The 13,662-nt window shown below is 32.7% G+C and overlaps 1 protein-coding gene across 1 annotated transcript in view; it reads right to left on the reverse strand.

The window, feature by feature from the left end:
• Nucleotides 1-13,662, reverse strand: part of Alk (Anaplastic lymphoma kinase) — a 28,242-nt gene that overhangs the window by 7,737 nt on the left and 6,843 nt on the right. The window contains exons 5-25 of the mRNA XM_085206049.1: nucleotides 13,161-13,242; nucleotides 12,820-12,886; nucleotides 12,240-12,537; nucleotides 11,855-12,021; nucleotides 10,000-10,187; nucleotides 9,472-9,631; nucleotides 9,166-9,313; nucleotides 8,754-8,900; nucleotides 8,321-8,480; nucleotides 7,884-8,063; nucleotides 7,479-7,624; nucleotides 7,153-7,264; nucleotides 6,846-6,947; nucleotides 6,500-6,713; nucleotides 6,124-6,339; nucleotides 5,776-5,943; nucleotides 5,363-5,557; nucleotides 4,923-5,041; nucleotides 4,415-4,521; nucleotides 4,041-4,124; nucleotides 1,168-1,217 (exon numbers count right to left, since the gene is read on the reverse strand). Coding sequence (XP_085062175.1) covers nucleotides 1,168-1,217; nucleotides 4,041-4,124; nucleotides 4,415-4,521; nucleotides 4,923-5,041; nucleotides 5,363-5,557; nucleotides 5,776-5,943; nucleotides 6,124-6,339; nucleotides 6,500-6,713; nucleotides 6,846-6,947; nucleotides 7,153-7,264; nucleotides 7,479-7,624; nucleotides 7,884-8,063; nucleotides 8,321-8,480; nucleotides 8,754-8,900; nucleotides 9,166-9,313; nucleotides 9,472-9,631; nucleotides 10,000-10,187; nucleotides 11,855-12,021; nucleotides 12,240-12,537; nucleotides 12,820-12,886; nucleotides 13,161-13,242 — 3,110 coding nt within the window. The remainder of the gene's footprint in view (nucleotides 1-1,167; nucleotides 1,218-4,040; nucleotides 4,125-4,414; nucleotides 4,522-4,922; nucleotides 5,042-5,362; nucleotides 5,558-5,775; nucleotides 5,944-6,123; nucleotides 6,340-6,499; nucleotides 6,714-6,845; nucleotides 6,948-7,152; nucleotides 7,265-7,478; nucleotides 7,625-7,883; nucleotides 8,064-8,320; nucleotides 8,481-8,753; nucleotides 8,901-9,165; nucleotides 9,314-9,471; nucleotides 9,632-9,999; nucleotides 10,188-11,854; nucleotides 12,022-12,239; nucleotides 12,538-12,819; nucleotides 12,887-13,160; nucleotides 13,243-13,662) is intronic.

Below are 13,662 nucleotides of genomic sequence, written 5' to 3' on the forward strand. Positions count from 1 at the left end.
ATTTACGATATCGTTTCTGCCAAGGCAGGAACTAAGTAACTAAAGCTCGTATGTATAAAACGTTCTTAACCTTGAGATCGACCTTGATATGCTATTTTTTTTTATAATAAGTGAATGAAAGCGGCATCTCAAAATCGATTTCAGATTTGCAAGCGATTTAGAAATACGGGCCTAAGTTCTCCACCTAGAGCCAATTTTGAGTTATCCAACAAATATTTATATAAGAGAATATTTTATAAGGGGACGTAATTTTAGAAATTTAATTGTAATTTATTTTTTTAAATTAATTAGCCGATTGTTATTTAGAAGGGTCTCACTAAGCATGCCTGCGCTCGTCTATAGAGCATTGGTACTTGTTATTCTTCGGGTAATGTAGATTCAAAGTTTTCCCAAAATTATATTTAAAAAAATCTATAATAAGAAAACACAAGACAACGTGAACAAAATACTAATTTAAGTTATAAGTTTTTATAACTTATAAGTTTTAAATAGTATTTTGGGAAAATTTTAAAATTGATTCGCAGCATTATCTTTAAAAAATATTCATTTATCCGAGTTACTCAAAAATATTTAATTATAATATTGTGAAATTGTATAAAAAATATGTGATTTTTTTTAAAGATAACTATTGTTGCATAGTAATCAGTTAACAACATCGAATTTATTGTAAAGGGCCACATTAACTTTACCAAAATTTTGAGAAAAAAAAAATGAATGTTGAATAGAGGAGGAGTTTGGCATTATTCTAATAATATTTTCATTACAAATGTAGTGTAGTATGTAGTGAAATATCAACTGTATGTTTTTAAAAATCACTTTGATAGATTAACCGGACCGACCAGGTTTTAAGGACCGGCTAAAAGTTTAATTAAATGAAATTATTGTTATTAAAAAATAAGTACTTATTTGGATGAGTCCAAAAAAGAAGAAGAGTTTTGAACAATTAATAATTAATTAATGGTCCATCCTCGAAAATCAGTTTTCCACTTGATACCTATATAGGAAACAAGTGGAATTTGACTTGTTACCCATAGGTAGGATTAAGAATACTAAATCTGAATTACTAGTGTATAATTGTTGTACTTTAAATGAAAATGAAACTTTCACTAAATTATTATAAATAATTTTATATGCAAAAAATATCGGAATAGCGCCAATCTCCCTTACCTAGCGTCCAGGTCCCGCGGCGGCAGCGGCACCAGGTAGTCGCCGGAGCGCTGCCAACAACGAGCGCCAGGGAGATCACATTACACACCACAACACATACGAGTATGGCATTTGCGTGTTTTTTGTGTGTAAATTTAATAAAGAAATGTGTTTTTATGTATTTAGCTATAATTTTTGTTAAATATTTTTTAAACTTACTTAATTTACGCAAAAAATAATTTTTTGCGTAAATTTCAACATAAATAGTATTTTTAAATGTTGCAGTTATATTGGTGTGACAGTTTATGTTTAGATTTATATTTTGTAAAATTATATTTTAAATAAAAAGAACAACTTTTAAGTTTATTGACAAATAAAAAGTGCTTCTATTGGCCTGGATTTTTATTTTATTAATTATTGATCGATGCAACACCATAAGAGTAAGACTATGAGATATAGACATATAAGATTAATAGCACTTTCTTAAAAAATATGTAAAAACTAAACAATTTAAATGTTAGCGCTTGTTCATATTTACATGATTGTGTGTTTATATTTGTTTTAGTATTATTCGTCTCTTTATTTGTTTTAGTTTATGCATATGTTTATAGTTTGCTATTTCGTTTTTTCGTTTTTCGTTTGATAATTTACTTATTTCACTTAAAGATAGATTGTTGTTGTGTTGTTGCAATTATGCTTAAATAAGATATAAGTAAGTATATAGGTAATTTCAAATAGGTTTTCAGAAATTATTGTCATTTACTATTTTTATTTTAAAACTATAATATAAAACTATTTATTATTTATATCTAGTCTTCCCGTTGTATTTATTTTTAATGGAAACGTATAATATTTTGTAATTGTAATGCATGTCGTGGATGTGTATTTATGTTTTAATCTCCCTGAGTCTCAAATTCAGGTCTAAGCGTGCATTAGACAGTGCTGGGTTTCGTAAAATATTTCTTATTTACTGCATTTCTTTGCTTTCGTCATTTCAATTACTTTTTATGCACATATTGTGTATTATTTTATAAAACCCAGTCAAAGGATAAAAGGTAAAAAAGAATACAGGTCATGGTTCTCGCTATAGCTACTAGGCAAGTAACACTCAAAATTTTGGATAATTTAGAAAAAGAGATTCTTTGAAATGGTTTTGTAATGATTTTTAATAATGATTCACTCTTAATAATAATGTAAAACTAATAGATTAAAAATGATACATGCAATATGGTATGTAAATTAAAAATTATTATTTATAATGATGAAATAAAGAAAACCAACATTTCAATGAATCTCTTTAATTCTACAGGGATTTCTAAATTTCTACGCGATTTATCATTCTAGGAGAAAGGGGGGGGGGGCGGTTAGAAAAAAAATATATAAAGAAAAAATAATAAAAAATGGTTTATTCATGCGCCACTCGCAAGCACGGTCTTTAATCACGGAACTAACACCGAATTTTTAGTAAAAAAGATTTCTTTTTTAATTTAGTAAAAAATCCAATTACTTGCTTCTAGTAGCCAGAGCGAAAACATTTGAAAAAAAGAACAAAAAATGTCAGTTACAAATATTAGTAAGTACATTTAAACAATATTTTATATTATGTCAATTTAAACATTTCAATTGTAAACAAAAGGTATCAATTGTCTATTAAATTCTTAACATTTTAAAACTATTTTTGTGAAATACAAATTGTATTGATAAAAAAAGTGATAAAAATGTATCATTTTAACACTGTCATAAAATTATATTATGTATTTAGACTAGCGGACGCGCGCAGCTTCGCTTGCGTAATTAGGGGTGAATTCTAATAAACCACAAAACATGTGTTCAATGAAATATTTTTAAGAGTCTAAATTTCAATTTTATCGGTGGCGATTTAAAGATTTTTCCATACAAACTTTCAACCCCTTATCTGCACCCTTAGTGGGTGAATTCTAGAAAACCATGAAACACATCTTCAATTAAATATTTTTAAGAGTCTAAATTAAAAATTTTATAATAATCGGTGGCGTTTTAAAGATTTTTCCATACAAAATTTCAACCCCTTATTTGCACCCTTAGAGGAAGAATTCTAGAAAACCATGAAACATGTGCTTAATTAAATACTTTTAAGAGTCTGAATTTCAAATTTTATAAAAATTGGTGCCGATTTAAAAAAAATTCTATACAAACTTTCAACCCCTTATTTGCACCCTTAGGGGGAGAATTCTAGAAAACGACGAAACACGTGTTCAATTAAATACTTTTAAAAATCGAAATTTCAAATTTTATAAAAATCGGTGCCGATTTAAAATTTTTTCTATACAAACTTTGAAACCCTATTTCACCCCTTTAGGGTTAAAATTTTTCAAAATCCCTTCTTAGTGGATATCCAGATTACGAAAGTAAACTTTTGTCCAAATTTAACGTTTCTACCATCAGCGGTTACGGCTGTGCGTGCGTCTTACCTCAGTCAGTGAGGACAAGTCCTTTTATATATATAGATATGTCACTTTATTATATGAAAATTTATTGAATAAATATTTGTATTAATAAATTTAAAAAGATGTGAGACGTTTTATAAATCAAATCTGTCAAAGGATTAAAATTAAACCTTTTCTTAAAATAATATTATCTTAATAAGATCTTTTAGAAGATTTTAAATGAAACTCAACGATTAGTCGCGTATACATATTTATTATTAAACATTTTCCACCAAAAATATTTAATATTAAATATTCACAATTAATCCGGTTTAAAAGTTTCACTTAAAACAACATTATTCATATTCAAAGATTCCAAAGCTGAACGTCCCACATCAACGGACAGGTGGTCCAATAAATAAATATATATTATATATAAAAATATATTTAATATAAATATATATAATATACGTATATATGATATCATACCTGCGGTCCGTTAGGTTCTATGACGTCAGGAGGTGCGAGGTAGGAACAGAGTAGGGGTAGAGGCGCGTTAGTTATTTCTGGGTCCTGTTTGAAAATTATTAAAGAGAAAAGTTGATGAGTGAAAAAGTATTAAAAATTATTAATGAAGTAAAGATTATTGCTAGCATAATTAACTTATATATAGAATTATTTTTAAATATCGTTCCTAGATGACACTGTAATTAAGAGGACGTCATTTGATTTTGTTTCTGATTAGCGATTGTATTGTTTAATGATTTAATTGATTTGTTTTAACAATACCCTTTTAAAAAAATCTGATAAAACTCAAAAAATAAAGAAAATAAAAATATAGTAATACCTAAGTATAAACTCACCTGCACCAATCTTTGTAATCTGTCAAACATCTGCGCGAAAGAAGGTCGCTCCGAGGGCGCCGGGTTCCAGCACTCGCACATGAGGCGGTACACGTCGGGGGGACAACCTACAGTAATGACAAGTAAGAAAATATGTATCCACATATTATCCAATTACAGTGTGGTCAACGAGTTGTGGCCGCTCTGAAGTTAGTTAAAGATTTTTTTTTTTAGATTATTTTCTTCCCGAGTAATGCACAATAGTTCATCCGTCATCCAACATTATACATATTATAATGTTGGATGACGGATGACATGTTACTGATGATATTGTTAGCAGAGTGTAGGATTATTGTTTTGTTAGGTAAGTGGTCGATTTGAGTAAACATTGTCGAGTTAAAAATAGTAATTTTCCCATTAGAAAATTATCTAATAAAATGGCAAGTGAAGAGACGAAGTCACAATTGATTGCATATAATCTGTTCAATAAACACATATAAAACTTATACATGTATGGAATTATACCCACCCGGAGGCCTCTCCAACCGTCCTCCTCCAGAGACCATCTCCATGACCTCTCTGTTGGCGCAGCCCGTGTACGGCATGATGCCCAACGAGAAGACCTCCCACAGCAAAACTCCGTACGACCTGGTACAACATAACCCGTGTTACTATCCGGTATGATATTCTATCCGGCTATCCGGTATAGTGATTTTCAGTGACTCGTGGCGCAAGTGCACAAGTGTGTGACTGTAAACGCGACTGGTTGTGGGTTTGATCCCCATTCGGGAATAGAAAGTGGCATCTATTTCATTTCATTTCTTCGTTCTGGCGTCGAGGCAAAGCGCGGCGTTGAGTTAAATCACTCAATAAACAGGGATACAGAACTATTCTATATCCCAATTCCTATGCTCATAGACTTAACCCAAAGCCCAAACCCACTCGCAGGAGTGTAAAAAACAAACTCACCAAACGTCCGTCTTCACAGTAAATATCCCATCAATGTACGCTTCAGGGGGCATCCATTTTATGGGCAGCATTGCTTTACCGCCTTTCTTGTAATAATCAGACCGGTATATATCTCTTGCCATACCGAAATCAGCTATTTTCACCACTCGTCCCGGACCTCGCGATGTTAGGAGACAATTTCGAGCTGCTATATCCCTGTTGAATAGGATTGGATAAGTTTATAATTTTGGTGGTATAATTAAGAACACACTACACGCAACACACCCTTTCCTCTCGCTATCAAAATATAACACGCTTTTATTATTTATTAAGTGTTATATTTCTTATTGGTAATTTTTTTTTGACTTTTTAGTTCATTTTATTAACAAATAATAGAAGCTTATTCTTAAAAATTTTATTCATTTCAAGCTCACCTATGAACAAATCTCTTCGCTTCCAAATATTTGCATCCCTTACATATATCGAGAGAGCATAGCAGTAAGTCTTTCATAGTAAGAGCACTCGCCCTCTCCGGTCGAGGGCGACTTTCCCGTAAGAAATTCTTTAGATCACCACCCGCTAGTAGTTCTAGCACTATGAATCTAGAAAACAGATAATAAGTACAATTTTAAACTACATATAATAAAGTATTAATTTAATCGAGATCAACAGGCATCCTGGCAGGCAGCTAATCCTTTCAATAGGCATTAAACCTATAACATTATTCCAGCCTTCATTAACCATTAGAAGATGCATTAGAAGTTTCTAGAGATTCCACTTACCTCGGATGCCTATCAAAACAAACTCCAATGAGATGCACAATATTAGGATGGTTGAACTTGGCCATGATGGCGGCCTCCATGAGGAAGTCGCTCTCCGCCTGTCCCGTGGATAACTCCGGCAGGGTCTTGACGGCCACCGGCATCTCCACGGTGTCTCCCGCGCGGTGCCGGTACAAACCCTGATACACTTCCCCGAAGGCACCCTGGCCTAGTGCCCTGAGGGCAATATTGTTATAATTGAGTAATGTGTAATCTACATAATTATGTTATATCTATGTAACGTCCCTCAATTTAAAAAAATATATAGATTTATTGAAATTATTTCAATTGAATACCTCTGCCTGTCTGGAGCTAAAAAAGTATGTAAAATACTAACTTGACCAGCTTCAAGCTTTCTCTAGCAACTTTGGGGAGTCCTCTCACATCAACTCCTTGTGGTAAAAAGGCTTCGCTCCCGTAGTGCGGATTAAAAGCCATGTTGAGGGAGTCTGGTCCTCCAGGAGCTGTTCGAAGACGGTGGAGCTGAAGTTCTTGTTGGCGAATTTGTTTTTGTATGGCATCCGCTTCTTTTTTTCGTTGATATTTGTTATCTATTGGTTAAAAAAACAATAGTTTTGTTTTGGGTAATTTTGTAAGTGAGACCATTGAGGGATGTGAATTATATATTTTGGTATCTGGTTATTAAGTCTATAATACTAGTATACTCGCATGTAAATACTTACAAACATGCAAAGAGACGACGAGTATGACTCCAACACATAGCACCACTATGAAGGACAGGACTATCAGCGATACCAACCACATTTGAGGCCAGCCCTCGTCCACTGGGAAACAAAAATATTATTATATTTTGATGTGGTGAAATTTGATAAAGTCCCGCCACTAAACACGCAACACCACAAAAATTCGACGGAAAGTGGGCAACGGAGTGTCTTCCGTCTGTCTACCCTGCTGTGTGCGGGATACAGCGTGAAGGTGAAAAAAAAATCATAGGTGAAAAATAAATCGACTGCATATTTAGATACTTACATATACATTTAGTGGGATCGTTGGCGTCGGTCGTCCACGACGCGGGACAGTAACATTTAACTTCACTTCGATACTCGTTCATTGCCACACAGCGGTAGTTGCAGCCGCATTTCTATAATATAAATAATATAAGAAAAATATTTTAATTTATAATTACATAAATTCTAATCTACATGTTATTCCCATGTATAAACTATATATACTGTAAAATTTCATTTTAATCAATTCAATAGTTTTTACGTGAAAGGGGAACAAACACTCATCCACAAAAACTTTCACATTTATAATATTAGTAGCATTTAACACTAAACACACAACACACTTACATGTATAGCAGGTATGATCAACACTTCGCCAGGACCAGTCCTCAGCGCCATACTGACTTCAGTATAGTCTCTGATACCGCGTACATTGTCTACGTACGACCACCCGCCACCGCCGTGCTGGCCTTCACCTTCGTTTGTATTACCACCTGGATGGAAACAAAACTATTGCATAATATTCTTTTCACCATCACGTTATATCCCGCATATAGCAGGGTAGGCAGAGGAAACCTAGTGTAAACATTCCGTTTCACAGATAGTAGGAAATGGAGCCCGATCTTACCAATAGATTCCATCTACCTATCTGGCTAAGCAGAAAATCCTTAAGTCAATTATATCATTAATAACCAACAAAGTGTCATATTAATCAAATATCAGTAGGTACGGTAGAAAACTACTAATACTCACCAACCCATCCACCCCCTCCACCGCCTCTCAAACACCCCCCACCTCCACCTCCAAACCCTCCATCAGCTCCTCCCGAACACGCTAACCCGCCAAATCCACCTTCACGCAACGCTGTACCCTTAACCACTTCGAAACCAGGGGTTATTGGACCGGAGCGGGATATCCAACCACCACCTGCACCTAGAAATAATAATTGATATTTTAACTAAGCTATTTAAAAATGTGACAAAATGATCTTTTCTTCAGTAGGTACTAGTTCTCGCTTACTCTGTACTAATGCACGTCTATGTGCGGCCTATCATTGAGCTATATTAACAGAAAAAAACAACCCCAGACCCAAACTGTAAAGAATTTTCTTAAAGAATCCGTTTATTCGTAAGAAAACTAGACAATAAATACTATACAATTTAAGCACAACTTCTAAACTCAATACTTACCAGAAGTTTTCCCCGGATATCCATACATGTATCCAGATTCTGGTGTCGTATTGGTTCTTCCCCTCGCGTGTTGGGAGCCGTCGTCTCTGAACACTCCAACGGAGAGGCCTCCGCCACCTCCGCCCACTAAGAGGGGTATTGCTTGACCGTCTTTGTCTAACTGTTAATAGAACATATAAATTGAAAAAAACAATTAACCAGAAAAAGCTTATGATCTTCAACTGGCTGAACTTCAACTTTATATTCTTGAATAGCGGCTAAGAAAACTGTATATTAAGTTGACTTTCAAACCAAAAAATTATGAAAATCAGTTCACCCGTTTGGTAGATACGATGCCATTATGCTGATATTAAATAATTCATTGCCCCAAATGGTAGTCGAACCCACATCCTGAGCCATATACTTATATGCTATATACTTATATATACATTACCAAAAACACATAAGTAGCGCCGCCTCCTCCACCGCCGCCATCATTCACATGAGTATTCCTCACTTCATGAGTTTTGCTTGTGAACACTTGTAGCGTTTCATTTATATCTCTTCTAGAACATTCTTGACTTTCTTGAGCTGACAATGTCTGTGAAAACATGTATTAATCATAAATTATAAATATATAATAAAAAATAAACAATAAATCGTTAACTGGATATAAATAAAGGAATGAATTCTTATTACTTACTATAGATATTTTAATAAGGTTAGATAAATAGTTTGCAAAAAAAATGTTTTATTTAATAATGCTAATTATAAGTTTAGTGAATGGTACCTTACCATTGAATTAAAATATGAAAATGTATGAAAATATTTTAATTAAAAAATGTATAATTATAATCTATACACACCTTTTTACAAGCATTCATACCCTGCTGTCCAATCATCATATACAATTTTTCCCCTTTATGTAGTTCAAAGAGGCCTCGCGCTTGAGCCCCGTGAGAGACCCCCGCCCACATGGACCCGAGGCCCCCAGAAGCCCCCGTCGCTATTATACTGTAGTAAAATTGTATTGTTTAACTTAAATCACACATATTTATCAACTCAAATAGTCTATTATAATATATTTTATAATAAATCTAATAGTAGGTGAAAAGCGTAAAGCTGCGACGACTACTGTCGAAGTAGCATAATAACAATTAATATGTACTCACGTATATAAAGTTTCGGAGGGCACTTCCCACACTTGTATGCCCTGATATGGGGGTTTATGTAACACTGTGACTGACACAGGGGTATTATTATATGCGATGTCACACATTGTTTGATTTGGACCGAAACGTCCTGTTGAACTACATGTTGAGAAACGGTAGACTGAAAAAAATGATAATTAATTTTATTTAGTTAATTATTAGGGTACAAAACTCTACAATGACTTTTAAATTTATACCATTTTAACAACATTATTGAAGCAAAATAATCTAAAAAAGCACGATTTTGACGAAATATTTAAAATTTATACTTTTTTTATATCATCGAATTATTTTTATAGAAATTCTATTTTCAAACAAAATAATATTATGTTTATGTTATATTATTAAAATTATTATATTATTAAAACTAAAACTAAAATTATCATTTATTAACATATTTAGGTATAAAAAATATACTTAAATATGTTAATAAATGATAATATAGACGGCATTAACATATATTTAAAAAAAATATATTTTGTTACTCACATGTCTCCTCCACAAAATCTTCATGAGGCGTAGTTTTCTCTTCAAATATGGGATCATAGTAATTATAATCGCCAAGTTCAGTAGAATTAATATTAAGACCAAAACATTCGGGTGCCATGGAAAAGTCATCGATAGCCGAGTCAGAGTAAATCCGCATTCCCATGCGAGTTTTGAAAAGGAAATAGTACCTAAAATTAAAAACAATAGCCTAAATGAACGCGATCTAAAGCTCAATTTTTTCGATTTAGCTCGAGTAGCGCATTGATAGACTTATATATATTTTTAAATCACTTGGGGATATGGGAATATTCTAAATCTAGTGGGAATATTCTTCCTTATTTCTTAAGATTCATAAAAGATATATTATTTAATTTTAAGCTCAATGTAATTTATTTTCTTGAAACATAATTATATTAACTTGGCGCATCGCAACCGTGCAATGAAGTCATTGCCAAAGTAAATTTAAAAATATTAACACAATAACCCCGATATATTTGTAGATAAAAGCCAAGAGTTATAATTAATTAAGAAAATGCAGCATCCCCAAAGCTGATTTTATTTATTTAATAATCGTGAAAATCAAAGGTCTTACTAGCCGATAAAGCTTGGTAGAATAAGGAAAGATGCAAATTCGATATCCGCAGCGGTAAATAGGAGCTACGAGACGAAGATTCGATTTTTTTTATATAGGCACCGCATCTCCGTTGCCGTAGCGGAGAGGGAAGGACTAATTCATTAAGGAATTGTATACATCCTGTTTATAATATCAATGATGATTTATTAATAGTAAAGCCTTTCTTAAATTCTTTTTTTAACATTCTTTTGTTTATTTACAAAATAATCGTACATTGCACACGTTTGGTCAGTACCAATTATTTACTAATATACATAAACACTCTAAAACTGAAACTGATTTTCTTTTACATGAGACGAAGATATAAAATAATATCTAAAAAACAGTTAAAAAAGTGTGAGCTAGTATTAAAATGTAAAACTGTTATAAAATTACAAAGTCTTTGTTTTCAACACGTATTAGAATTCAAATTCCCGTATTGCCTTGCACTAACACATAAAAGATACTTCGTATATTATGTACATAGGTACGTATATTTTTACGTTATACAATAAATTTTTTACAAATTATAAGTTTGTTGTTTTCATTTCAACAACAAAGAGACCCTGAAAAAACATACTATGCTATACAAATAAATATGAAAAAAAATTATATTTCAGGATATGTTTCAAAACCTAAGTTATGATTATTCTGAGCTGAAATCCCCCTAGAGCCCTACACTAGCATACAATGTAGTATGAGAAAATGAGAAATTACATGATGTTTCCAGGGTGAAGTCAATCTAGCGGCGTCGATATATTGTTGGAATTTACATTGTAAGTGCCATCAGATTTATAAATAGGTGTGTTTGAAACATTGTTGAGACTGTTGTACAGTAGGATAGCGATTGACTGCAATGACGATAGTTCCGGGTTCGATTTCCACAGGGTGGTATGAATTATTTTCATTGTTGTTGTGGTAAGATAAGGCGCGGCGTTGAGTTTCGCGATTAAGCATCCAAAACGCAGTGTCTCATATTTGGGCGGAAGTATCTTAATGTTAAATATCCTTAGTCTATTCTGTTATGCAGAAAAAATCATCAAGTTGTTGTTTTTTTTCCTGCTTTTTTACACCATTAACTTATTGTATATTTTTTCATAAGTATTAAAACTATTAAAAACAATAAAAAAATATTTGAACTAATAATTTACTTTTTTTATATACAAATATCCGATTCAGTCACTGTACGCAATTTGTCAGTGGATCTGAAAAAAAAAACAATTATTACCAAAAACTACATACCTTCGAGTAATATTCGGTAAGAATATACCAGCTCTCAACCAATTCTCTCCCTTATCCTTCGTAGAGAACCAGAGTGACGTAGTGACATTCCCTCTCGGTGTCAACTCCACAACGTCCACACTTAGTGACCCGTAATTCCGTCCATTTTGCTGGTAATAGAACCTTATCTGTAGAGAAAATTATTTTCTTGTATAGAAATTAAGAATAATAAACAGATTGTCTTGAAACTAGGTAAATAGATAATAGTACGCCGCGCTTTAAAAGAAATAATTTTAATATACCTAATCATTCACTCGAGCGAGGATCAAATTTAGGTATAACCATCACGACAATATCTAAATTACAAAAACTCCTAAACCTAAAAATATAATTAAAAAAAACTTACCATACAACAATTATAATAAGTAGAATTTATATCCCCATGGACCTTCGGTGGTGGGTTAAACACCATCGTTTTCATAACAGCAGTGGACGCAAAATCGGCCCTTTCCTTGTTCGGTCCAGTCACATTCATGTTTACGAAGAAGTAATAGCCTATGCAGGTTGAGTAGTTCATACGCGAAGGTGATAGGGGTATGGGGTTCGGGGTCGTGTGGAGTAATGGTCCACATGTGTGGTCGTAGTTTGGACCCGTTTTGTCTGTTGGCGTTGGACCGCTATGACGCGACCATTTTAGGATGGGCCTGGAAAGATGTTTTTTGTGATATGTGATGTAATTAATAAAATAAAGAAGTAACCAATGAAGATTACCATCATTTTAATTAATTAAATATGTTTTTTTAAATCGATTGTAATCGAAAATGTTGATATTGAATAATTTTAAGTTAATATTCGATTTAGTGTGGTATTTAATTTAAAAAATGACATTTTTAAGTATTGCTAAAATTATGAATATTAAATAATTTTGAATGTTGAATTATAAAATGTAAATTTTTATTTTAGTAATACGAGTAGAGTGTACTTACTGTGGTACATTTTCAAATCCACACGCGTCTTGTTCAAAATTGCAATACGAGCCGTACGGCATTTTGTCTGTAACAATTAATATAGGTTGTATAAAAGGAGAATATATAAAATATGGATATTAACCATTCAATCAACAAAAGGTTTGGCAGGCCTAGGTTAAGTTGTCTGCGCGATATGAATGACGGAGGACGGACGACGGATGACAAAATAAATAATGAATGATGAATGACGATGAATGCAGAGAGCAGTAGGTATAAATATCAATCTTTAATCTATAATTTCAATCTTTTACATACCACACAACACAATACAATGAAAGGATTGTGTATTCTTTACGTACCACAATTTTGATTTTCATCACTGCCATCATCACAGTCCTTCACCAGGTCGCACACTTGCTGCAGCTTAATACATGATTCTTTCTGCAAATATATTTTGATATTAAAATATAAGAAAGTAAATAGTGACGAAATTAGGAATAAATCTAGTAAAATCCCTCGAGTTCTTCGTTTTCTGGCCATTTTACAAACATAACATAAATGTTTTTGGTTTTTCTTCCCGCTAGTGTCTCACATTAGCAAGGGATCTGTTTGAAAATATAAAGGTTGTGGGCTCTATATCCACTCGGGGAAAACATTTCATTCATTCATTTCCCAACTCCGGCAATATTTGCAAAATGCGGCGTTAAGTTCCACTACGAATAGACTTACTTAACACTTTATTTCACTCTCATACCTATATGCGGGATAAAACATTAAACAAACAGAAAAATATACCTAACACCACTTACAATATAGAGTTGTCATTATTGTTTTTATTACTTTATACTAATATATTTATTT

Source organism: Heliconius melpomene, chromosome 1 (genome assembly GCF_056956725.1).
Source record: "Heliconius melpomene rosina isolate 202511_hmr_F chromosome 1, ASM5695672v1, whole genome shotgun sequence".
NCBI classification, from domain to species: domain Eukaryota; kingdom Metazoa; phylum Arthropoda; class Insecta; order Lepidoptera; family Nymphalidae; genus Heliconius; species Heliconius melpomene.